The sequence below is a fragment of the Pectinophora gossypiella genome, chromosome 23, assembly GCF_024362695.1.
Source record: "Pectinophora gossypiella chromosome 23, ilPecGoss1.1, whole genome shotgun sequence".
Lineage (NCBI taxonomy): Eukaryota > Metazoa > Arthropoda > Insecta > Lepidoptera > Gelechiidae > Pectinophora > Pectinophora gossypiella.
Window position 1 is genome coordinate 5912986 of NC_065426.1, and position 27823 is coordinate 5940808.

Consider the following 27823-nt stretch of genomic DNA (forward strand, 5'->3'; position numbering starts at 1 on the left):
AAAAGAGGGATAGAACATCATATTTCTAATAAGTAATGACATTGTGCATGTTATTAATTGTCGCAGTTAAAATACACTAAAACAAGTACTCCCGGTCAATCCGAGTCGCAGTATATCCCGACCGCGTTACGAAGCACTACGTGCCAATACGTAATAAGATGATGTGTACTTTCTTAATTTGATACGATTTTATGAGTAATATATATTTTCTATTCAAACAATTAAAAACAAAACAAACACATCTTATAAATAAAACACCTCCTCCAATGCGTCACACCGAGGCAAGGTACCCAACAGGCTGGCAGCATTACCCCTCTGACGATACGATTACGATACGATTTTATTGAATGTATTTACCGCTGTGTACGAATGTATAGCTAAACAAGTTAAGTTTTCGCATTTTTGTATCAAGCGCTGTATCTACGGTAGTGGCAAATCAATGTTCGGAAGGCACGTTAAGCCAGTGGTCCCAGTTACCACTTACAGATGTAAGTACGCAGTCGTTACATGAGCCATGTCAGCCTTTGGCAGCTCAATGATAATCCTGACACCAGGGTTGATGAGGTTGGTAATCCACTTCACAACCCACAAGGAGAAGAAGATTCTTTACAGAGGAATAGATAATCAGGTAGCAGCTCGAGATATATCCGCGACAGATACAGAATCCAGTTATATTTTTATCTTCACCATGTTCAAGAGATTGCTATTTCCAAGAGTGCGTCGTTATTTCAGTTCAGTTACGCGACGATTGCACTATGGAAATACATGTTTTCAAAAATCCTGCATGGTTAGATCAGTGGAGTCAATGAAGGGTTTCACTTCTAACTTGCCAGGGATAGCTCCGATTTTGATGATGTTTTCTTTTGTACGGGTAGTTTTTTATATTATTTAAAAATACTTTTTTTTTATTTATGAAATATTTATTTGCGCCACTCAAGATGTTTCTGTTTTTTTTTTTAATATAAAAACTACCCCTATAAAAGAAAAAATCATTTAATTCTGACCTGTTCCTGGCAAGTTAGAAGTAAGTTAGAAAGCTCCGGTTTTATGGATTCCACTCGACGTCGGCTTAATGTCGATCGAAAGAATATTCGCTAGGTGGTGTAATGGCATAGAATGAGGAATAATTATGTAAAATGTCGTTATAAAATGACGTTAAAAATGACTTTTTTTTTAAAGTTGTTCTTTCTACATAAGTTATTTTTTTTAGCAATTATTTTTGTTTAGGATTTATTTGTTTTCTTTTTAATTTGGTATGTGTATACTTTGTCAATAGATGTGTTATTGGATAACTATCCAAGAAAATTATTTATTAATACGATAAGTCATAATAACATATTACATACATATTCGAATACAGCCCGCTTACGAAAGGCATCCCGATACCAACCCCGCCGACTTGGTCGACGAATTCTTTCACATATTATCCTCTCAGATGACGCTGGGCCGAGGTTTGCGCCCAACAAGGCTTCCTCAGGCCTGTCTTAACTTTTGTACCGGGTGTGAGCCCTCTGCGCTCTCCATTTGTCCCGTCAAGTAGTTAGGGCCATTTGCGGCTCCTCTACAATTATAAGTCACGTCAAAAAAATGTATATATGCATGACATAATGCTTTTGACAACTCTATTTTCAGTGGATTTTACATTTTTAGTGTAAAAAATTTCAAGTGAATTGCGTTGCGAGTCTGTTGCATGCAAATGGGTTCTCAGGCGGTACATGTCAGATTCTACGCTTTTACACCAAAGAGCAAACATTAAAAAAGTAGTGTCTCAAAGCTCTATTTCATCCGTCTGAAATATAAACGACGGGCTTGTTATAAAAAAATGAAATGTTGACTTTTTATGTCTTAGTATGGTTAAAAGTAAACTTCATGTAATAATATTTAAAAAAATAATATATCACCAATATACCTACAGGGTGTTAGTGACATCGTAATGAATACTAAGGGGGATGATTTAGATCATGATTCTGAATTCATATCAAGTGGAATTTTCCGTCGCAAAGTTAATGATTTTTTACGTTTTTTTTTTCAATTCTTTACTTTTGCTATGGATAATTCCATTTAATATTCACTCAGAATAGTGAGCTGTATCATCCCTCTCAGTATTTGTTACGATGTCACTTACACTCCGTACAAATAAGTATTGGTGTTAGTGACATCGTATCGAATACTGAGGGAGATGATTCAGACCATGATTCTGAGTTAATATCAAGTGACATCGTATAGAATACCAAGGGGGATGATTCAGCTTATTATTCTGAGTTAATATCAAGTGGAATTATCCATCGCGAAAGTATAGAATTGAAAAAAGGCATCTGAGTTGTTATCAAGTGAAAATTCCTATCGGAGTGTAAGTCACTCCAAAAAAATATCTAAACAATTTGTATCAAAAGCGCAAGTTGTCTTGATTGCTTGTAGATCTGCCCAGTCCATTAGGGATTAAGAGCGTGAGTGTATGATTGTGTGAACTACTCCAGAGAACAATGACGTGAAGGATCGTCAATATCACAATCAAGAGAGCTGTCGACGCATACAAACATCATAAATCTCTCCTAGTGTTGCTATTTGTTATTTTTCGCCCTCCCGACACTTCACGGTACACAAGTTGCGTACCGTGGGTTCGTTTGTGCTTTTTACGTAAAAACCTTGCTAACCAAGCTGTTGGCGTCAGATTTGGCAACCCCCGTTGCCTAGGTATTGTTGATTATATGGCGCATAGCAACCGGGGATCTGATTTTATTATAAGTAAGAAAGAGTTGGTCATCTTTGATTTCGCTCGCTTATACAAGCTATTCAATTATTAAGAACTCTACAATAAAACATAAATATGTATTAGTAACATACCCAGTTTTAATCAGTTAATGGTGCTGATTCATGTAAACACCATCTAATTTTATTCTAAGTTATATCTGTCATTTTCTTATACTTACGCCGAATAGGAGGGTAATCAACAAGAATAAAATTTATGGAACACACGTCAATTTTAAGCACAAATCTAAAACAACCGTCTTAAAATTTCACTTTGGCCAATAACCCGCCAGAATTATGTTGACAGCACACGTCAAACGGTTTGCATACCAGCGAGATACCTTTTTGATTCGCCCGGGTTGAGAGATTAAGAGCTGTCAATCATCCGTCCCTTTCCTTTTCGGCGGATAAGAAAATGACAGGTATAACATAAAGTAAAATGAGGAGGTGTCAGCAGGAATCGGGGCCACTATTACCATAAATGTCACTCTTACTACGAATACCAATTATTATTACTACGAATTATAAGTGATATTTAATAAAATCCAACACAGTAACTAGTTTTTCAGTTTATTCTTCTCATGACAAATTCCGTCTTCACTTGTTCTTCTTTTTCTTCAAAGTCCCAGACGGTATTTTTTTTCTTTTTGCCCATTTGAGGGCCAGGCTAAGATCATAAGACCATGTTGCCTAGATCCCCCCTCCCAGACGGTAAGCCCGCCAAAACGTTTTTTTCTTAAAAAGTCACACGACGTTCCTTTTTTGAAATTGCCAACACATTGTAATTCCTGGCTGTATGTTGAATTTGTAATTGTCATTTAAAATGTTTTATGTTCACTAGAGGTAACTTAATTGGCATCTGCTTGTTTTTATAAGTTCTTGTAATAAAGGCTGTAAGCTACCCAAATAAAAAATAAATAAATACATACGAGTAAAACAATATTACTTTCTTTCGTGTAGGTTGTGAGGTGGATTACCAACCTCATCAACCCCGCCTCTGAATAGTACTGACATTTACTGCTGCCCTGTCAGATTCCAGGTTACAGTCTCTGTGACAACAAAAAAGTATACAGACAGAAATAGCGACCTCTTTTTACGCCCACTAATATATCAACCCATTCCGCTCTCAATATTCACTATGTGCGGGAAATATATATTATTGCCTGTCTGTGGTATAGGTTAATTAAATACGGTTGCTGATGCTGAGTCGGCTCATAGGAAACAGGGTAAGCGGATACTCATCTTTTATTACATTTTATAATAATGGAGTAAGTATTATAAAGTCATTGGAAAGGAAAAATTAGGTAAGCGCCAAAATATCCCGAAATATAAGTACCGATAAAATATCGTACATACATAATCTTACGCCTGTTTGCTACCGGGGAAAGCAGAGACTATGGAACTCCATTTGCTTCGATCCTTACACACTTTAAAAAACCACTTAAGTACTATCGTTTTTAGTACAATAAAGTAGATAAACTTATTTTATTAACAGGGCACCCTCAGGCTTGTTGTCTTAAACGTTGTACCGGGTGAGAGCCTTCAGCGCTCCCCATTTGTGCGGCCAAGTAGTTAATGCCATCCGCGGCAAATCTATAATAAGTTACGTCAAAAATCGCACTAACATATTAGACATTTAGTGAGACTTACAGTACAATTTGTCAAAAAGTTAATGTGACATGGTACCAAAGTGTATACATATTTATGCTCGTGACCGTATATTATTATGGTAGTCGGACTTATTTATTGCTAGCAACGGAAAAAAACAAACAGTCGTGTCCTTTCCGTTTCATACGATTTAATTCCCCTTCCAATATAAAAATCCATGGCTACTATTTTCGCAAATTGTAACAAAATTACTTTCTAAGCGATTTGTAATTATAATTTAATTAACATTCTTTAACAAAAAAAGATAAAAGAATTTCAGAACATAACATTTTTATCCATTAAAATGCCCGAATCTGCCCTTAAGACATAATTATTCTTTGGGAGAACATTTCCTAGTTCTATTTTGCTTATTATGAAATATTATTATGATAATAAAATAATAGTACCTATTCTTTTTTTGAAATCTTTCAAGTATCTTTGTGAATTCTTTTCAGATTTATGTAATTAATGGTAAATAATATTCTAAGTACAATAGTAAGTTTAGTTAGAGTTGACATTTGACTGCGCCGTACGGTGAGAATTAGATCAATCCTTATTCAAAAAAAAAAAGAAACGAAAAATTGAAAAATATCTTTATTCAATAGGTAACATAGTTACATTTTGAATCGTCAATTTTTACGTAGCGAACGTCTCATCCGCTTAAACCTACGTAACTACATACTTGTAATTTTTAACTTATATGTCATATATTTAAGGCTTACATAGTTCAAAAAAAGATATTATTATGTTACTTTCGGACAATCGGATGATCACCCTGTAATGTCCTAACTAGGTTAGTGATCACAAAGTATCCACCAGGATTCGAACTCGAGACGTCCGGATCGTGAGCCCAACGCTCAACCACCGGACTACGAAGATCGTTAAATAAAGATCTCAAAATGACTATCATCATCATTAATTTAAGGGACACGCTCTTGGTGCAGTATTATCCATTCTTGTCTATTAAAGACTAATTCTTTGACTTCCATAAAAGACACGACGTTCGCCTTGTCTTAAATTTGTTCCAAGTAAGCTATCCTTCCTCTCTTTCCTTCTAGCTTCCCTTCTCTGATGTTTTTTAATAAATTCATTGACACAGAAAGACAGAGAAACTTTGAAATGTGGTGTTGGAAGAAGATGGAAAGAATAAGTTGGATAGAAAGGTTTGAAGAAGTGCTGCTAAGAGTACGGAAAAGACATTACGAGTTTTTGAGGTCAGAAGAGGCAAGATGATTAGACACTCAATAAAACACGACGAAAATGACTGTACATATTTAGAATTCACTGAATTGTGTAAGATACTTATATAAAAGGAGAAATATTAAGGAATCCGAAAGGCTTTTATTTTTTGACATCACAAGACAATCAGTTCCACGTTTCAACAAAATGAAACAAATATACGTACATAAACGCTCGTCGAATACACGAAAATTATAAGATAAAAAAGCTTTTTCAAATCAAAATATCAAAGAGTGTCACTCAAGTATTTACAGCACAAAGGGACACGTGGCAGGTTCCCACCATATATCATTTTGTCATTTTTTTAAGTACAACCCTTAAGATGATTGGTGTGACAGATACAGTCGCGGATAAAAGTGCTAGGGTGTTTGCCTTGATGGATGTTCGTCATGTAAAAGTAAGAGAAATGATGTTTTCACGTATCAACTTCGAAGGTGTTAGGAATGGCAAATCAGGTAGGGTTTGTACCAAGACTTGTAGCGATATCGGAGTGAAGGAAAAGGAGGGTATATTTTTACCTGACTTCAATATCGGATATCTATTTGATACGTATCATCCCCCTAGCATTATCGAATCAAATCAAATCAAATATACTTTATTGCACAAAACTAAAATTTCAGCAATCAGACATAACACATGAATACATCATATTTTCTCGTTTTATCACAGGGTCCGCTTATCTAACCTGACGATTTGACGGGTCCGGTTTTTTACAGAAGCGCCTGCCAGTCTGACCTTCTAACCCGCGAAGGGAAAACCAGCCAATACAGGTTAGGTCACATATGTGCCATTTCTTTATTATTATTATTTGTTTTTATGTATATTTGTACGCCTGCATGCAGGCCGAACACATTACAACATTGTTATTTGAATAATTTTACTACCTTTTTGTATTTTATGTGTTCTCGCAAATAAATTGATTTGATTTGATACCTCCGATAATGCATTTCTCGGGAATATGGGTTCCTTCCCTCACGATATTTTACTTCACCGCTAACACGTGATAATCATTTATGATCCAAACACGAATTCGAAAACAAATTTGACAATCATTGGTTTAGGCCTGTGCTGAATTCCAATCTGCGACTTCAAAGTGTGAGACAGATCAATTTGATTCGTATTTATGTATTTTCACCATATTCGTATATGTTTACCGTGCCCAATTTCAGAGGTTTATGTACAAATCGTATTGCGATAGTTATGTACCGTATAGTTTACTATGAGGTGGGACAAAAGCGGAATATAGCGGTGCATCCGCTTGAGTGATGTTGAAGAGGACGAACCGTCAGCATTTACGAGTTGCTATAACTTGTCTTAGCATCGTCTAGTGCGAATTTGCATTATATTATTCTGGTGAATGCAGCTCTATGTAGGAACTAATACATAACGAAATATTAACAACAACAAAATGAGGCAAATTACTATAATAACTAAATAGTAACACCATAGGATTATTGAATGAGGATGTAATGAGAAAGCGGGGTACTTTGGTTCCGAGAATCGTTTCTTCTTCTTATCGTGTGGATTGTGAAGTGGAATACCAACCTCATCAACCCTGGTGTCAGGATTATTATTGAGCCGCCAAAGGCCCCACATGTAGTCGTGACATGAATCATGTAACGACTACATAACTAACATCAGTAAGCTTCACGTGCCTTCCGAAGCACGGATCATCTTATTTTTGGACAATCAGATGATCAGCCTGTAATGTTCTAACCAAACTAGGGATCACAAAGTGATTTTTGTGATATGTCCCCACCGGGATTTGAACCCGGGGATTTCGGATCGTGAGCCCAACGCTCAACCACTGGACCACGGAGGCCGTTTGAACATATTACATTGAAGTAGCTACTTAGCTTTCTATGGGTCGATAACAACAAGCGCTGATTTACCTTTCGTAAATGCAGACATACAGTTAAGATTTGTTACTGGCCTCTTCATCATCATCATTAATTTAAGTGCTCCACACTTGTCGGTGTAGAATTTTCTATATCATTTTTTGGGGGAAAATACGGCAGTGGTTACCCTCTTGCCTTCCGCTCCGCAGTATTCTGTCTGACGCGGGCGGCAAGGCGCCTAGTATTTTCGAAGCCCTACGAGGACTCCTATCCTCCGCCTTTGAATAGTATTGACAGTTAATACTGCCCTCTATCAGGTTCCAGGTATACAGTCCCAGTAACTTGCCCCTTCTGTCCTGCATTGTCGTACCGATGGTTTGCATCTCCGCCCCTGCAAATGTAGGTCTGGGTCGTTAACCGAACTCAGCCACCATCTCACTCTAGCCTATTGAAGTAAGAGGCGCCCACCTTCGCGGCAAGGACGCGCCGAACAGGAATTGCCCCAGCGGAGGGCAGAGAAGATGACTCTGTCCCCCTGGGGTCGGATTAATGGTCTTGTATGAAACCAAAATCAAAGGCCTTACTAACCCCTTATTTATATAAATTCTCTCTCTATCTTTATTCAAGAGATGCGCTCTTGTCGGTGGAGTAATCGCCATTCTTCTCTTCTTCCCGCCAAATCCTTCACCTCCTGATAAGACACGACCTGCACCTTTTCTATTATTTGTTTCATAAATGTTCTCCTAGGTACTTATTTATATAAATTATACCTCGGAAATAAAATTTTATTACATATTAATTAATTTAAAACTCAGTATTTTGTACGCTATAGTACTTACTTACCAATACTTCAAGACAAACCGTCGACTAATTTATATAATTCTCAAACAGATTTCGGAATGGACGACAAATATCGGGCTTTCGACTTTGTCCTGACCTGTGCGGGAATCCACATTTTCTCCCGACGAAAATGGGATTCGAAGGCAAAATTTGCTCATCAGATTTGCAACTCCATAGTTGCCGTACTCACTTGTATTTTTACAACAGGATTTTTAGTTGTAGAGACAGATGTCATTCTTTGGATTGAAGGTGTTTGCATTTGGATCACTGGAGCCATAATGTATATGCTCGTGGGGTTATCCTTAGTATACCGGAAAGAATTTCGTGAATTCCTCGAGGAGATGATCTTTAGAGATGGGTTGATGGATATGCCTATAATCGAGCACGCGATGAAGTCGACGAGTGAAGGGAAACTGAACGAGCTGAAAGGGCTTGTGATTAAAACTGAGGAAAAGTTGGTGAAATATCCGAGCTTGCTTCTGAAATCGTATGCTTGCAGTACGTCGTCAACGGCGGTAATGTATGTTTGCGATGCGATCTATCAAATGATTGTGAGAGAAGATGAATCATTACGACTTTTTGGTAAGTATTGATCTGCTCATCACTAGGTTCGATTATTTTTTTCAAATATTGTCCTTTCAGGCGACGCCCCGAACCGAGGTTTGTGCCTAACTGGGCATCCTCAGCTCTGTTGTTTCCTAAATTGTAATGAGTTCTTCTAAAAAATGAATTCAGATTTTTTTATAAAAATAGTTATTTAAATGTTGTTCTAGCACAGCATAAGCATACATAATATAATTATTAGAGGTGCATGAATTTTAACATAATTAATTTATAAAATAAAATGCAGGTTTCAACATGTGGTTCCCTTGGAAACTGGAAAATTTTAACGTGTACATAGCCACGTTCATATTTCACGCATATGCTGGATTTATCTGCATATTGGGTAAGTTATACTGTGCACACAACTGTTAAATCTTTTATGGATTCAAGAACTATTCTCGAGGGAGGTGCGTAGACACTCTTTTTTTAACCGATCTTTCTGGTCGTCTCTTTCAGTTTTCCCAGGAGTACAAACTACAATCATTCTTCTGATGGGACAGATGGTAAGACAACTTCATGTTCTGACCTTCATTGTGCTTCATTTGGACGATCTAGTGATGGAAATGGTCCACGTAAGAGGTGAAAGATGGCAAGAAGAGTGTACTGCCATTTTGTCTCAATGTGTAGATCAGTATGTGAAAGTTAAGAGGTAAGAAGGTAAGCGTATGTAGGTATGTCTATCTGTAGTATTATACACTGCATGTATCCTTATCGTAGTAGGTCAGCTGGAAGAAATCTCTTTTTTAGAGATAAGCTTACCTGTACTGTCTGATTTCTTTGTGTGTTTCTTTCTGTGTTCTATTGTGTACAAATAAATAAATAAATAAAATAAATAAATAAGATTAAAAGATATGACCAGGTGTTTTTAGCGACATCCTTTGGGAGGGTAGTGATCTCTTGTTATACTTCTATTTTTATTTTATTACTTTTCTACAATTTTTATAGACTTTTATTAATTTGAATTTGGTTTATGTGAATTAATTTAATGACATTTATTTAAATCTGTACAACAATTAATTTCATTATGGGTCCTTGGTATGAATTGACACTTTTATATTTTAAATTTTATTAATTTTGCATGATTTATGTAATTTACTTGCACGGTAAATATTTTTTTGTAACATCTGTCATACTGCATTTATGGCAAATAAAGAATCTTATCTTCGCTATGTCACCATCTCCCGTTTTCGCGTGAAGATTTGACAGGTCCGACTTTTTACAGAAGCAACTGTCTGTTTCACATTCCAATCCGTAAAGTAAAAATCCAGCTTAATAAAGGTTAGGTTACACATCTCCGAATCGCAATTCTTGGAAATGTGAGTTTCCTCTCGACATTTCCTTCACCGCTAAGCATGTGATATTTTTTCTGTTTCGTTTTTAATGTTTATAATTTATTTGTATGTCATTTCCATATCACGGAGCTACGGAGTCCCGGACTGTTGATAGGCGTGTGTGGAGCGTAACACGTAGAGGGCCCTTTAGACACATTATATTATTAATCTAAATGTGATTTTGACACCAACTCCATTAATATTGCGGTAATTAATATTACGTATTAATATTCGGCAGCTGATGTTAATCCTAGAAGGAGACAGCTGCCACACAAACTAGCAAGGGACTACTCTCCAAGAACTACACTTTGTTTGGAAAGCCCGTATAACATGTGGATAAATGTATACTATTATGATACCCCGAAAATTTAAAAACGGGCCCACTAAAATAAATCAAATCAAATATACTTTATTGCACAGAACTAAATTTCAACAAGACATAACACATGAATACAGTACAATTTGGTCGGCCTAAAAACAACAAACTGTCTATAATGACTTGTAAATTAGGCCAATGGCTAATTACTAATATTTTTTATAGTATTAGTGCTTTTTATATTGTTTTTCTACTCCTCTACTTTAATCTGGCATTTAAATAACCAAAAAGTCTAATATAAGTACATACATAATTAAACTCTTTGAAAAAGTGTACGCTCTATGGCCTATAAAAGCATTGTTTACAAAGTGTAACTGTACTATAATGTCGCCAAAAAAGCATTGTTGTTGTTTTTTTTTTTGACCTGGAAACTGGCACCTTTACTTTGTTTGGTGCCATAGATATACTATAAAAAAAAAAAGTATACATTTGCCGCCATTTTCCCGCACGTTGGAAAATAAATTGGACAAAATACCGATCTACATATCAACACTTCAGTAAAACCTACCAATGTACCCAATATTACCATATCACACAATACCATTCAAAATTTACATCTTCATTTTTATAAATAAAATTTTTCTTTGTATAATTTTTGTTTCATTTAAAATTACGTCGTCGTAGAAAAAGTATTGTATGCAACGTTGTATAACTAGGTCAAAAAATGCTCGTGGCGTCTCTTATTGCGATGTTCGCCAAGGCTCACATCGCAACTCACGCCACTCGCATTTTTTGACCCTTCTTATACAACTGTTGCATAAAATACTATTTTATTTGCATGCTAATAATAATTAGCAGGTTAGAGATTCTGTAACACTGACTTATACCATAGCATATCGTGACAATCAAAGAGCAAAAGTGCAGTCCAGCGAATTATTTGTAAACAGTGGTGAAATTATGAACCATTATTTGTCATAATATATATTTTATGTTTTTGTAGGTATTTTTGGTCTTTTGCAGAAACGACATGTAACCAGGAGGTCTTGTAACCAGTTGATTAATGTATTACTTTGGAAGAAACTGATTGGACTGTTGCACCTTATCGTACCTACCTATCCTAATTGAATAAATAATTTCTGAATTCTGATATTAAAATTATTTGTTTTCAGATTTGGCAACAGATTAAATTCAATATGTCGATCATTCTACTTGATTTTGATTTTAGATGCCATTGTCTTGGTTTGCGTTTGTTCAGTTAAAGTTGCGATTTCAGTAAGTTATAAAAGATTTATCTCATATTTATTTTTTAACAACAACATTGTTTAACAAAGTATATAGTAGCTTTTGTTGATATTTAGGAAAAAGAAGAAGACTTGTTTGTTTTATGGACAAATACGCGCGAACGCATGTTTTAAAAAAAATTACAGGCGAAGAAAAAAAGTATTGCCAACATAATCGGTAACTAGCAGGTTAGCCAACATACTAGGCTAATAATGATGGTTGATTTAGGAGATCGTGTAAATCATCGGTCTTGTCATAGTGAAAACAATGTAAGGGCCTTTCTGAAAAATCACATTATTTTCTTCAAAAAACCTCGACTACATTCAACTAAATGATTTTTGGTTTTATATCACTAACCCGTGCTTACAAAGAGAAAATTTAAATCGAAAAAATATATCATTTAACATGGACAGGAGAAGGACCCGGTGGTGTAATGGTTAAACGGTCGTCCCGGCGTGACAAGAGTTGCAGGTCCCGTTTAAGTCCCGTTCGAGTCAGTTTTTTTTTTCAATTTAAATTTTCTACTTTCAAGTAATCTCAATCCGGGTAAAAATTGTGAACAAAAATGTATATAATATGTATCTATACTATTTCATGAAATGATCGACCCATATCATGAAATGATCAATCCTAAGATCTGGCCACGACAGATAGATAAAATCATGCCTGTTTCCGTAGAGAGTGCCTATTTCAGAGAAGATCGTACTAAACCTTTGAATGATGGATGTTGTTCAATAATATTTGGATTTTGGATATGTCTTTTACAGCATAAGTTGTCACACGAATTAATAAAATATGTGATGCATGAGTTCTTCTTCACTCTGATGGTGTTACAATTCTGTGTGATGGGACAACAGATACAAAATGAGGTACTAAAGACATTACTTGATTATGTATTTTTTGACGTTAGGCTGTCTGTCCATCGGAGGGAAGCGAGACAGCGGAGTGGAGAAACGGAGAATTATTAAACAGTATAGGGAGATGCAAACTAGTTTGCGCAATCCTATTGGTTGATATTTTCTCCGTTTCTCTGCTGCGCTGCCTCGCTCCGCTTTGGTTTACCGACAGATTAAGGCTGCTTTTATACTAGACGTGTGAGTCTATACCGGACTTATTAATAAAATAAGATATATAGAAGGCGTTCTGCTGCTCATTTTACTGGCATGTCGTAAATACCAACAGAGGTGGTGATGAAATCCAACAGAATTTCGATAACAATTTTTTTTCTGGCCATTGGTATTACTTATTTTTTTATGTCCCTGGTACCAGTTCGCATGGAAGAAATTGCTTTTATAGCAATATAAGGCCGCCTTTTGTACCAATTGTTTATACGTGATTGTCTATGTAATACGTGTTATACGTGGTTGTTTATGTAAAAGTAGCATGGGAATGCTGCACCGACAAGAGCGTGGCTCTTAAATTGATGATGATGTCTATGTAATGTGTTTTTTTTTGTACAATGAATAAAGATTTATTGTATTGTATGTTTCAGTGCGACAAATTAGAAATGGCCGTCTTAGAGAAATGGTACATTTTCAATAAGAAACATCGAACTCACGTAAAGATATTCCACATGGCTGTAATTCAGAGAATGCCAATTTACATATTCGGCACCATCCCGCTATCTCTGCCTACTTTCAACTGGGTAAGTCACACATAACACACACACCACAACAATACAACACAACAATACACCAACACAACACAACAACACATTATAAACAACGAAGCTAACGACTATATTTCAATTGTGGTAATCAGAGGTACATCCATCGCAAGATGAATTAAATACTCACACCTTACCGAGCTTTCTGTTAGATCAAAGATATAGCCTTGAGCTTGTATTATATTAATAACTAGCGACCCGAAATTATTTACGACATCACATTAAAAACCTCAAAAATAACAGTATTTCTCCACTATTTAATGGATGTTATATTATTATTGTTATGTTATATTATTATTGTTGTTGTTGTGGGTAGGCCCGCTACAAGGTGGACCGACGATCTGGTGAAGGTCGCGGGAAGCCGTTGGATGCGGGCAGCGCGGGACCGATCGTCATGGAGATCCTTGGGGGAGGCCAATGCCCAGCAGTGGGCGTCGTACGGCTGATGATGATGATATTATACATTATAAACTTTCCTCTTGAATCACTCTATCTATTAAAAAAAAACCGCATCAAAATCCGTTGCGTAGTTTTAAAGATTTAAGCGTACATAGGGATATAGGGACAGAAAAAGCGACTTTGTTTTATACTATGTAGTGAAGATTTCATAATTATTCGCGTGACTTAAAACGTAGTGTTTCGGGTCCGAATCCCGGCTCGGGTTCTACCCCACTGAATTCGGCTTTTTGAGTTTTTATCACAGATTTGTACCCGGGTAATGGCAGTAGACTCGCCTCTATTACATGGGATAAAAACTTACCGGGAGAGGAGTTAGTGTATTTATACTGTATATCTAAACCTCTGCCTACTCAGTTATGTTATATTAAAACGTTTTGTAATTTTCAGTTTCTCAAGACCGGAATGTCGTTTTTCACATTAGTGATGTCAGTATTAGAAGATTAGAATTGAAATGATGCACTCCTAAAGGTCGATAAATATGCGTAGTTTCTTTTGGCGTGATTTATCGCAATTGACACTAATCACTTGGCCGGAATAAATATGGAGAGAATTTAGAGTAGATTAAATAAAACGTGACACCAAACATAGTTTTATTTTCCCGATCTTAAGTATTTCATATTTATCAGAATAACACTCATTCCTCTATTTCTAGAATTCAAACAAACCACGTGTTTTTCTTTTAATTTATTTACGAATTTTAATCACGAAATAGGTAACAATTAGAACGTTTTTGATGATTAATTTAAATCGAATCGAATTTGTAGTATTTAAATTAAAAAAAAACAATTAGAATCGTTTCTACGTTTCGAAAAAAGTTTTTCATTTGACTCAGTTGTCATGTAACCTCCTTTCAGCAAAACATTATCTTGTCAAAACACCATCTCTCCCAGTATTAACGAAACCAGCAGAATCGACAGTGTAATTATCGCCAAACCGGTACAAACAGCAACAAAAGCAGGATATTAACCGGGTCATCCGTTCATTCAGTGCTCCAACTCACTTTTGTCTTTCTATTCAAGGAGGTTGTCATACCGTAATGTAATTTATCAAGGCGTTGTCTGTCGCCTCTTTAAATTGAGGACGGGGTTGTGGCTTTTAGAAAAGCGTAAAATGTTTGCCTACAGAGGGTCTCATCGAAGCGATTCATCTAAAAAAGCAATATGTTGAAATTGCGCACTTACTTTAAATAGGCGCAAATGTCTAATTGCAATGTTTTGATTTTTAGATGAATTGCTTCTATGTGGCCTTTTAACTCCTGTTCTTGCAGTAGGTATAGAACAAAAAGATACAGAGGAAAACGAAGGTTTACTTCCTGATGTAAGTGAGTAATCGCACATGAGCCATGTCAGGGGCCTTTGGCGGCTCAATAATAACCCTGACACCAGGGTTAATGAGGTTGGTATTCCACCTCACAACCTACACGATAAGAAGAAGAGAAGAATATTCAAAATCGCAGGTTAAATTTCAAGGCCTGGAAAGAGTACTTTGATGAAAGATCGCGCGAAAAAGGAATTTGGTATAAAACCATTCAATGTGAGCCTCTTCAATTCCCTTGGTTTGTTGAATGTAGGATTAAGATGAAATACCTTAAGATGGCTTTCCGACTTCGTTCTGGACACTACCCTTCTCAAAAGTTTGCATACCTTATGAGAAAATCAGAGTCTCCAAATTGCGATACATGTCGTAAGCTGGATGACGTATATCACTTACTGATGGAGTGTGTAAAGAACGAGGCGGAAAGAAGGTTGTTGCTGGGAAGGTTTAATATACCACAGGCGAATGTTGGTGTATTCCAAAGTATTGTGTCGATACCAAATTCGGACGCCGTGAGACTCACCTGTGATAACCACTATAAACATTATAAGCAGTGTAAAAAGTAAGATTTATGGAGTTGCCATGTCCTGTAGCACAAAAATTCCCAAATAAATAAAGATAAAAAAAAAATCGCAGGTTCTACTGCCCAGCATCGACGGCAGTCAGCGGCGGTACTAAGGATATTCGATCAAATCTCGATCGTAAAATTAAGGCTGTCTCTATAAATCTCCGGAGTAACTTCGTTTTGCCGTCAACAGTCTTCAACATTGGTGGAGTTTTATTCGATTCTTCGACCAAGAGCAGTAGCGGATCCAGCTTTTTTTTTTGGACGGGACTTACTTATTGATTGGCCGCACTCTGTCGCACTAACATATTTGACATTTAGTGAGACTTACAGTTCAATTTGTCAAAAAGGTTAATGTGATATGGTACCAAAATGTATACATATTAATGCTCGTGACCGTACATACAATCATGCCTATTTTCCACCGGGGTAAGCAGAGACTAAGGAATTCTGGCACACTTCTCTTGCTTCTATATTCATCCATCGATTCCGTTTACCTAACCTAAACATTTGACAGGTCCAGTATTTTACAGAAGCGACTGCCTGTCTGACTTTCCTACCCGCGAAGGCAAAACCAGCCCAGCACAGGTTAGGCCATATACTTCCAAAACAATGCGGCTTACCTCACGATGTTTTTCTTCACCACTGAACACGTGGCAATATATTATGATACAAATCTAAATTGTTAAACAAATTTTAATATCATTGGTTTCATTGTGAAGTCGCAGGTTTGAATACCGGTAGGAGCATATCAGAAAAAAATAGTTTGTATCCTTAGGTTGATCACCCGATTAACCGAAAGTAAGACAATTCCCGCCGTTGTTGGTCACGATTACTACTTGTCTGTCTGCGCTGGTCTAAATACGTAGTCGTTACATGAGCCGTGTTAAGATCCTTTGGCGGATTAGTAATAACCCTGACACCAAGGTTGCTGAGGTTATCCACCTCACAACCCGCGAGATAAGCAAAAGAAGATCTACAGTTCAAATTTAAGGTAAGTTTTTCTCAAGACACAAACCTGGATCCGACCCTGGTCAACGCAAGCGTTACTGCCAATATTGCTGATTGTGAAATATAACAGAAAATGTCGAAGATTATTGAAAAAGTTAAATTACAACTGAAGATTTGGCACGAAGACGGAAGGAGTATAGTGATATGATATACATATTTGCTTTTTTACGTATGTCAATCAAAAATGTTGACATTTACTTAATATTTTTTATTTATTTATTTATACACAATTTACATAGTCATTACAGGCAATCCCAATTCAACTATGTAATGCAATACCGTTATTATGAGATTACTCACGTAACTACGATGACATTTCACGTAATTTGTAGAAGATAATGAAATCAACTTTTACATTAGTCATATTTTTCTGGGTGTATGGAAAGAAAACGTGTTTTCATGACGATGAATGATGACTTGGAGAGGATCAGTTTTGAAGATGATTTGTTTCCGAATTCATGTTTAGGTAGGTTTAGTACGATCTACTCTGAAACGGCGTGCGTGTATGAAGCGATTGATGAATGTGGAGGAAGCAAGAGGGGTGTGTCAGGATCGAAGCAAATGGAATTCCATAGTCTCTGCTAACCCCGGTGGAAAATAGACGTGAGTTTATGTGTGTATTATGAGATTAAAAACACGTTTGTTAAATATTTTAGCAAAATATTCAAACAGTCTTACGGGCAGGCCACTTTCCACAAAAAATATGTAGATGGCGCTATACGATTTTTCCTTCGTTTAACCTTCTAATTTCATGGATAGCAGATATTATGCATCTTTTATCTTTATTTTTGGGTATAAATTATGAGCTTTGTTATTACATGCAGCAACACATCTTCCACACATTATTATTTTGATCAAAATAATGAGAAGTAGTAGTATAATTCTATACATATCTGATACAAATATCAAACAACTATTTGTTTTATAAATACCTCTGCCATTTTTGAATGTTTATCTTCTTCTATTGTGTGGATTGTGAAGTGGATTACCAACCCCACCAACCCTGGTGTTAGGGTTATTACTGAACCACCATAGGCTCCTGACATGACTTATATAACGACTACGTACTTACATCAGTAAGTAGTAACCGGGACCAACGGCTTAACGTGCCTTCCGAAGCACGGATCTTCTTACTTATGGTTTTATAATTAGCGTTACTTTTTTCCTTTACATGCCGAATTTTATGAATAATAAGGTACAGCAATGAGCAATGGAGCGCAGCATACTAGGTGTAAAACGAATTGATCGAGTTAAAAACAATGTGCTGCGCTCAAAAACCGGTATAGCTGATGTTGGCAGGAAGATCGCCAGGCTAAAGTGGGACTGGGCTGGACACGTATGCCGCATGCATCCGGAACGATGGGCAAAGATCATCACGCACTGGGTACCACAGGACGGACACCGTAGACGTGGTAGACCCCGGAAACGATGGCGCGATGATCTCGACGGTTATCGAAAAGACTGGATAGAACTCGCACAGAACTGGTTTACTTTTAAAGACATTGCCCAGCAGTGGGATCATACAAGCTAATAATAATAAGGTACAGCAGTATTGTATTACTGCAATATTATTCTGCTTCTATATCTACACGACAATACACTATGTCCTATATACATTTTATACACAGCACCGTAACGCTGACAAAGGATTTCACGGCTGATGGCATTCGTTATATAAGTGTATAATAATATAGTTCGAATAATATGTAAAAGCATCTAGAATAGATTAGAAATAGTTTAATATAAAAGGACGACACGCATAAAAACAAAACAATACTATCATTTCAAATTTTCACAAAACAATTACAAACAGAAAAAGCAAAACGGATGTTAAAGCACATAATAACGGGTTCTTACCGCGTTTAAATGGGGATATGAGACTCCCGATATTTCGACACTGTTGCAAGTGCCATGATCACGGGATGACTGATGAGATTGGAGTGGAGTAGGTAGATCCATAATTTTCTACCATTATCCAATCGTTTTTTTTTGTCATTTTTTTTTCATGGCACTTGCAACAGTGTCGAAATATCGGGAGTCTCATATCCCCATTTAAACGCGGTAAGAACCCGTCATTATGTGCTTTAATTATGATAATAACCGCGTAAACTTAAAACAATGTATAAAACGGATGTTTGTCGAAATTATTATTTATGTATTGATGACCATGAATCATCGATGTTTTCTGTCGATGTATCCATCTTTTGCACTAGTATGAATTTTCTATGGAACAATGCTTTATCTTTTTCTCTGCCGGGAGAAGCTAAGGTGCTATACAAAATTGAAGTGCTGGATTCTTAAAATAAAGGGGCGTTAGTGACATAAAACCGTTACAGTTTCTTGTCATTTCATTTCTTCTCCTCAGCCACGACACCTTACGGAATTACGTAGATTCAAAAATGTTAAATTGACCTTCAATAAGTTTATCTCTGATTATGTTGAATAAATTATTTCTGACTTATGTAACTGAAAAGTCAGAGGAGAGGCCTCAGTTGTTTAGAACTCAAACCGACACAAGCCGAGCTGAGACGAGTATTGACGAGAGCCCGAGAGAGGCCGAGGATCGGTATCTGTGATGCTGGTAGCGATAACGCGTCAAACGTAAGCTGAGAACTTTCGTAGCGTGTGCGTAGCGAACGCGTAGTGAGAACGTAGCTTATGTTGCACTTATGCGTAGTTGCGCAGTGTTGGCCTGGTGTGTGCATAGTGAGAACGTAGCGTGTGTTGCACTTATGCGTAGTTGCGCAGTGTTGGCCTGGTGTGTGCATAGTGAGAACGTAGCGTGTGTTGCACTAATGCGTAGTTGCGCAGTTTTGGCCAAGTGTGTGCATAGTGAGAACGTAGCGTGTGTTGACACGCTACGTTATTACTACGCGTTCACTACTTACAGGCATTAGTGCAATCACTAATGCGTAGTGCGCAGTGTAGGTGTAGTATGTGTTTAAAGTGCGCGTTGAATGTGTGTAGTGTATGCATAATGTAATTCTTCCGACTGTGGGTACGCTGCTAATAAATAGTAACACACTAAATGAAAATGAGGTAAAGTAACTCAATAACTTTGCAGCAGCAGTATCATTAATCAATATATTTGCAGAACAAGTAGCCGAGACATGCAGGATAATTGAAAACCTACTATTTACCTTTATTTTTCATATTAATTAACAATGCATAGAGGTTTAAAACATCATTTTGATTCTGTCAATGCAACTGGTGCACAGGAAAAAAAAATGATATATTTTCCTAGAACAATCCTCCATTCCATTCAGAAATCAGAAATCAGAAATCAGAATCATTTATTCAACGTAATTATCATGGATAAACTTGTTGAAGGTCAATGTAACATTTTTGAATTTACGTCATTTCGCAAGGTGTTATGGCTGAGGAGAAGAAATGACAAGAAACTGCAACAGCAACACATCTTTTAAAAACCAATGAGGATATACATTACAAGTTATTTAATAACTAGAGGAACACATTCAATACCAGACATTTTTATCATTTAGGTAGTCATTAATCTTATAATAAGCTTTTTTACATAAAGTAAGCTTCACGTGAGCTTTAAATTTATTTTCTGACAAATTTAAAATATTATCTGGTATTTTATTGTAAAAACGTATACATAACCCCAAAAAAGATGAATTTAATTTACTTAATCTAGAATTTTGAATAGCAATTTTATGTTTATTTCTTGTATTGTAAGTATGCCTTTCACAGTTTCTCGGAAGGAGAGATAAGTTTTTACGTACATACATAATGTTTTCATATATATATTGACTTGCGACCGTCAGTATATTTATTTCTTTAAACAGTTTTTTTCTCATGTTTTTTCCTGTATTGAAATTATTCTCTACCTAACTATTAACTATTTTCTGTATTTTATATTCCATCCGAATGTGACGTAGTTTCCACTATAAGGCGATGATAAATATGTCACACTTTTTGACGTGATTTGTATTATTTGACATGACTTTTTTGCCGCATATACCATTAACTACTTGGCCGGAACGCTTCCATCCAACAGTCGGACTTATGCCATAAAAAGCGGAGAGCTTTGAAGAACACTTCTGGGCATATTGCGCTCTTCGCAGCCGACAAAAAATAGGAGCGCACTACCGCTTATTGTTGAGTCCTAGTTTTGAGGCCAACGTAATTTGTTACCGTTTCTTTGCGTGATTTAAAGGAAAAGACAAGCGCATATTTGATACTGCTTATCATAGTTGCTTATCTTCCCAGGCATGTCGTAAACTGACAGATGAATTGGGTAGATTTCTAGGACAAATATAAATTATAAATGTTAATTACTAAATTACAAGATGTCTAAAAGTACTTAATAAAAAAACATTTTATTTTACTATTTAATTTATTTGCTAATTTTAATAAAGAAAACAGCAAGAATAAGTTTCTCTATGACCACATGGTGTATGTTTTCACACAACACAGTAATTTCTTGTTTTGACGTTTAAGGTCGTAAGGCCCAAAGTCCTTTTAAAATCCAAATCCCATTGTTTAACTATTGTGTCTGGAAATCCGGGCCTTACGAGGTTAATGAAAAGTAACTGATTTTAGTAAATGGAAAGTAGCTAATTATATCTAACATGATTACCATTATTTTGGACGATGGAATTCGCGGCCAACTGTGCACCCTCTGGCCCGTTGTCTCAATTTTTTGTACCAGGTGAGAGCTGTTAATGCTACCTTAAGCAAATCTACATTGAGTCAAAAAAATGTAGTTAAAATTATCTTTCAAAGTAGTAAAATCCGATTTGAGCGAATTTTTTTTTTTTATTATTATTTATAACACTTCATAAATTACACATAGATTATTTACAAACATCGCTAAACCTAAACAGGTTTGTCTCGATGCCTTCTTCTTCGGCATTCGCCACGCTTTCACATTATTACAGGATTAGGGATAAGCGTGGAGTATGAAGCGTGAAGTGTGTGTAGTGTAGTGTCCTCCGTGGTCCAGTGGTTGAGCGTTGGGCTCACGATCCGGAGGTCCCGGGTTCGAACCCCAGTGGGGACATATCACAGAAATCACTTTGTGTTCCCTAGTCCAGGACCAACGGCTTAATGTACCTTTCGAAACACGGATCATCTTACTTTTTGGACATTCAGGTGATCGGCCTGTAATGTCGTAACCACACTAGGCATCACAAAGTGATTTTTGTGATATGTCCCCATCGGAATTCGAACTAGGGACCTCCGGATCGTGAGTCCAACGCTCAACCACTGGACCACGGAGGTCGGTCGGTCGGTAGGTAGGTAGCGGCGGTACTTAGGATATTCGATCAAATCTCGATCATAAAATTAAGGATGGCTTTATAAATCTCCGGTATAACTTCGTTTTGACGTCAACGTCAAAATTAGTAGAGTTTTACGTACCTTTTGTTAGATAGAACAGACTCGATCGACCTAATCTCGACTGATACATCTACGCTAACGGACGCCACTGCACTGGCTTCAGTACTTTGACAGATCTAACTGGTATCGCGCATTGAAGCGATAATAAACTTTATATTGAAATATAATCTCTAATTGTAGAGAAGTAGACTTTCTGTTTTATTACTGTTACTGGCAATTATTTTTTTTATTCTTATTCTCAAAAACCGTACATAACATAAACTAAACAACCTATATACGTTCCACTACTGGATACAGATTGTGTAGGTCTTTTTTTACGGTTAATAGCCCGGACTAACGACTTAACGTGCCCTCCGCACCACATAATTATTTCATTTTTTCAGACTATCAGGTGATTGAAGCTTGCAATGTTCTTACCAAACAAAGGATAGTCTAACAAAATGATTTCAATAATGTCCCCATCGGGAATCGAACCCGGACCTCCTAATCGTGAGCCTAACGCTCTAACCACTAGACCGCAGAGGCTGTTAATATACAGCACACAATATATTATGTGTAATCTTAATATTATGTACGTAGGTAATTCTTACTAAAACTTTATGAAAAACCAAAGAGACAAAACGCAAACACAACCTGCCTAACAGCGTTTCTTCGGAAACAATTCATTAAAACGTTCCATATTTATTCAAATACTTAACTGTGCTAGAGTACACGTGCCAGCGAAGGTTATTACGTCTGTACAATAGAAATTCGTACAATTGCTGAGCATGCTGCGCTACCGACCGTAGAATATGCGGACAAGGAGTATCACCCCTCATTGTTTTTGACTTCTCACGACCTCAGCTTTCTAGGTACACTCGCTCCGGTTAACCAGGGTGCAACTTTTCTACTAACCTACACACCTTTTTTTAAAAGTAAAAAAAGTGTACACTATGGTACACAAACACACGTAGGTACATTATAATTATGCCGGCCAAGTAATTAATACCATCCATCAAAAAATCTTTACGTCTGTAATTAATGGCTTTTTTTATTTGTAATGCTGTTGTTATAGATAAATAAACTTTATTCATTTATCTGAACCAAACCTGCAATAAGTTACGCCAAAAAAAATGAAATCGTGTCTGCTATACTATTTTGTTTTATTTGTAACGATTTATCGCTAGATTCAAATAGAAAATAACTAAGTACCTACATGAAAACAAAAAAAAAAACAGAATTAACTAAACACTGCACACTTCACAATCGCTTGTACAATACACGTTTCTCAGTATAAGTAGGTACAGTGGAGCAGACGCCTCGTTGTGGCGTGAGAACTGTTTTGATACTGCTTCAATAACTGCAGCCTTATGCACTGTGACACAGTACTATATTGTCTGTATTTATTTGTTCTTTATTGTACAAACTTCACACTTACACTACACTACACACACTTCACGCTTCATACTTCACGCTTATCCCTAATCGCTCAAATCGGATTTTACTACTTTGAAAGATAATTTTAACTGCATTTTTTTGACTTACTGTAGATTTGCCTCAAATAGCATTTAACTATTTGGCCGGCTAAATAGGGGATCTTACCCGGTACAAAAAATTAAGGCGTGAATTCCATCGTCCATAATAATGGTATATCGTGTTAGAAATAATTCTTCTTCTTTCGTGTGGGTTGTGAGGTGGATTACCAACCTCATCAACGCTGGTGTCAGGGTTAATATTGAGCCGCCAAAGGCCCCTGACATGACTCATATAACAACTACTTACTTACCCAATAATAATAATCCTAACCCGAGTTAATGAGGTTGATTTGAAATCCAAATCTCATTGCTTATCAATTTATTTCGGCTTATAATTTTCGAACATTCACGAACCAGTACAATAAGTACGATCTACTTTGAACTGGCGTGCGTGTATGAAACGATGAATCTGGAGGAAGCTAGAGAAGTGTGTCGGGATCGAAGCAAATGGAATTCCATAGTCTCTGCCTACCCCGGTGGGAAATAGGCGTGAGTTTATGTATATGAAGAAACTACTATTTAGCAATAAGACCCTCGATTGTTTTTCTTCTGTCTCTATTTATTTAAGTGCTAAAAATGTTTTGTACTTTGGGACTAATATTGTGTCTGGAAACTCGACCCTTACGAGGTTAAGACCGAAATAAACGAAAAACGACCTTAAATTCTATTAAATCCTTAGTTAATAAATAAAAAAAGATTTATTTGAGAACACAGTAAGCCATTACAGATGGTTATGGCGTTGCGAAGACACAACGAACAAATTGTCGCCCTCAGACATATTTCTTGTAGAAAAACGAAATAAAAACATTTAGAACAGACCAATGCATTGCTATAATAAAGATATGTATATAGAGTTGTTATTACACCTTGAAAAAATAACTGATTTTCGAGTAATAATCAGTCATCAAACATACGTACTCACGCCTGTTATTATTAAAGGTGTGAGCAGAGCTACAATAACAACCAACAAGAAGGCAACTTGCAACCTCTTTTGATTTTTTCAGATTAATACAACGAATCGTATGGTGATGGCCTGATAAGTGATCGCCTAATTGCTTTTATAATGGTTCATTGTGTTGTTTGTCGGTTTTTGCGACATGCTCCGGAAGATAAATAGACATCAGGAGTTGAAGGAAATTGCTCGGAATTTGAAAATTGGTATTATGTTTATTGGAAACCAAGATCTCTTATTCAGTTATTGAGAAATAATAGAGTGAGAATGTAATGAAATGACATTAAATACATACTTACGGTTCCTTATGTCGATACTTATTTATAATCGTTTAGTTACAATAATTATTTAGTATGTGTGTATTAAAATAAGTTTTTAGATAGGTATTAGATAAAATTCCATATTTAAAATACATTAAGTATTGTTTTTTTATGACTTAACTGACTTAACATACTAATGACATTTTGCTCGACCATTATAGACGGTGATAAGACTCATCACCTATCACACAGAAAGCTTCAAATTCATCACGACTAACCCAATTGGGATATAGTCGTAAGCTTATATTATGTAACAAATTTTTCTTTCTTTCTTTAAATGATTTATTTTTAAAAGATTTATCTGCAACCAATTTACATTACATTCTTAGGGGTGTTTAACACCTCTATAAAGTTCTCAAATTTACAGTATCGAGTGCCAGCATACATAAGTCGTCATATATCTTGCCAGTAATAACCAACTTGGGCCAACGCGCGCATAATCTCACCCCAGTTGATATATTTACTCCAAAATAAACATGCTTTTTTATCAAATTTCACGCAATTTGTAAAGGATAATGAAATCAAGTTGTACATTAGTCATATTTTTCTGAATGTGTGGAAAGAAAACGTTTTCATGACGATGAGTGATGACTTGCAGAGGATCAGTTTTGAAGATGATTTGTTTTTGATGATTGGTTGTGAGGTGGAGTACCAACCTCATGGAGTATCAACCCTGGTGTCAAGGTTACTATTGAGCTGCCAAAAGTTCCTGACATGGATCATGTAACGACTACTTACTTACATCAGTAAGTAGTAACTGGGACCAACGGCGTAACGTCTCTTCCGAAGCACGGATCATCTTACTTTCGGACAATCAGGTGATCAGCCTGTAATGTTCTAAGCAAACTAGGGACCACAAAGTAATTTTTGTGATATGATATCCCGCGGAGAATCGAACCCAGGACCTCCGGATCGTGAGCCCGACGCTTAACCACTGGACCACGGCCGTTAAAACGTTAAAAGATCCTGTGAAAATGGGATAACGACTGAACACTGACCAGTGTAATGTGTATGTAGGAAAATGAGTAGAATGGAACGTAAGATTGATAGAAAGTAAGAAAGAATACTATGGAAGGTTAATGAATGGGGATTTGGTTGTTTAAAGTTTGAATTTAGGATTACTTATGGCACCATGGGGGTCGGAGAGTAAGACGCATTTGTATTTTGTAAAAATGAGAAAATAAAAGGAGGGAAGATCAATAAATTACCATTTTTATTTTATTCCGCAAGTATCATCATCTCTCTAGCATTGTCCCGTTTTTCACAGGGTCCGCTTACCTAACCTGAACATTTAACAGGACCGACTTTTTACAGAAGCGACTGCTTGTTCGGCCTTCCAACCCAATACAGATTAGGTTACATATCTCCGAAAATGCATGTCTCGGGAATGTGGGTTTCCGAACGATGTTTTCCTTCATCGCTGAGCACGTAATAAATAATCATTTATGATCCAAACATGAATTCGAAACCAAATTTGACATGCATAGATTTAGGCCTAAACTGGGATTCAAACCTGCGATCTCAAAGTGAGAGGCAAACGTTCTACCAACTGGTCTACCACGGACATCCCACATGTATTATGTAAGTGTTAAAATCTTTTTAACATTGTTTCACATAAGTGTCACCATAGACACTCACTTTACGCAAGTAAGTACTTACTTCAGAACCTTTATCATTTTCACACGAATTATACTTGCGTTTCCAATGACGTCACCGAATAATTTCGTTCCAGTCACAGATATACAGTGACTATCTGTGACTAGAACGAAAGATACAATGTCCTCAATAACTCTCAATATTTGCCTCTTTTCCCTTACTCTTACTAGCATTTCCTCATTAGTAACCCTTTCAGTCCAACTTACTAATCATAGAAGGGAAGCTACAAGGAAAGAGAGGAAGAGGAAGACCAAGAGCTTACTTGGAACAGATTAAGGAGAAGGCGAACGTCGTGTCTTATAAGGAAGTGAAAGAATTGGCCTTTGTTAGAGAAGAATGGAGAATGCTACACTGACAAGAGCGTAGCTGTTAAATTAGCGTGTGAAACACTCATAAAGTTATTTAGTATAATGCTTGTATTCATACAATTACATAATTATCATGTTGGTATAACAGAAAGCTCGATGTGGTATGGGTAATTACTTCATCTTGTGATGGATGTATCTGTAACTAAGTACCCCAATTGGAATATGAGGTTATGTTATGTGTTATGGCGTACACATTTCACATTTGGGTTGTCGACTGCTGCTACTATTCTAGTGTATTTTAGCCATAGAGGCGGCCAATCAGCTCGCCACACCAAACACTTCAGGACCCCGATACCGACCCCGCCGCGTGGTCGACTATTTCCCTCAATCAGCGCTTATCGCTATCGACCCACTAGAGTCGATTTATTCTTTCAAATATTTTTCCTCCCAGACGACGCCCTGAGCCGAGTTTCACGCTCAACTGGGCACCCTCAGGCCTGTTGTTTTAAACGTTGTACCGGGTGAGAGCCTTCAGCGCTCCCCATTTGTCCGGCCCAGTAGTTAATGCCATGTGCGGCAAATCTACAAAAGTCACGACAAAAAAAAGGTTGTCTACTGCACCCTATATCTGTGGATCCATTGCTGAATTTGTTTGGATTATTTTCCTAGTTAATGCTCTGCATTAATGGACTAAGCTCGTAACATTGTACTCTTGTATAAACCTGATTGAATAATCCTTATTTATTATGGGCGAACAATAATAATTTCATTGTCTAGAGTGCTTCGGGAACATTCTGGTAGTTTTCCGATAATGTCGTTCAATGAAGTTATCTTTGTGCGACAAAAGCTTT

At 36.7% G+C, this 27823-nt stretch overlaps 2 protein-coding genes across 2 annotated transcripts in view; both read left to right on the top strand.

Annotated features, from left to right (window-relative positions):
- LOC126377588 (uncharacterized) overlaps positions 1-27823 on the top strand; it is a 448572-nt gene that overhangs the window by 196629 nt on the left and 224120 nt on the right. The gene's annotated exons all lie outside the window — the stretch shown is intronic.
- Positions 8372-14529, top strand: LOC126377567 (uncharacterized). The gene is made up of 7 exons (XM_050025371.1): positions 8372-8894; positions 9163-9258; positions 9372-9564; positions 11732-11834; positions 12611-12712; positions 13336-13488; positions 14356-14529. Exons 1-7 carry the CDS (start codon positions 8372-8374, stop codon positions 14410-14412), a joined length of 1227 nt encoding a protein of 408 aa, XP_049881328.1. The 3' UTR covers positions 14413-14529.

What these genes read in the sequence shown, in the direction of transcription:
- LOC126377567 (XM_050025371.1), top strand. Translation starts at nt 8,372, where the DNA reads ATGGACGACAAATATCGGGCTTTCGACTTTGTCCTGACCTGTGCGGGA. An exon ending in TGAATCATTACGACTTTTTG is followed by an intron (nt 8,895 to 9,162) that starts GTAAGTATTGAT and finishes AATAAAATGCAG; the next exon opens with GTTTCAACATGTGGTTCCCT. An exon ending in CTCTGCCTACTTTCAACTGG is followed by an intron (nt 13,489 to 14,355) that starts GTAAGTCACACA and finishes TGTAATTTTCAG; the next exon opens with TTTCTCAAGACCGGAATGTC.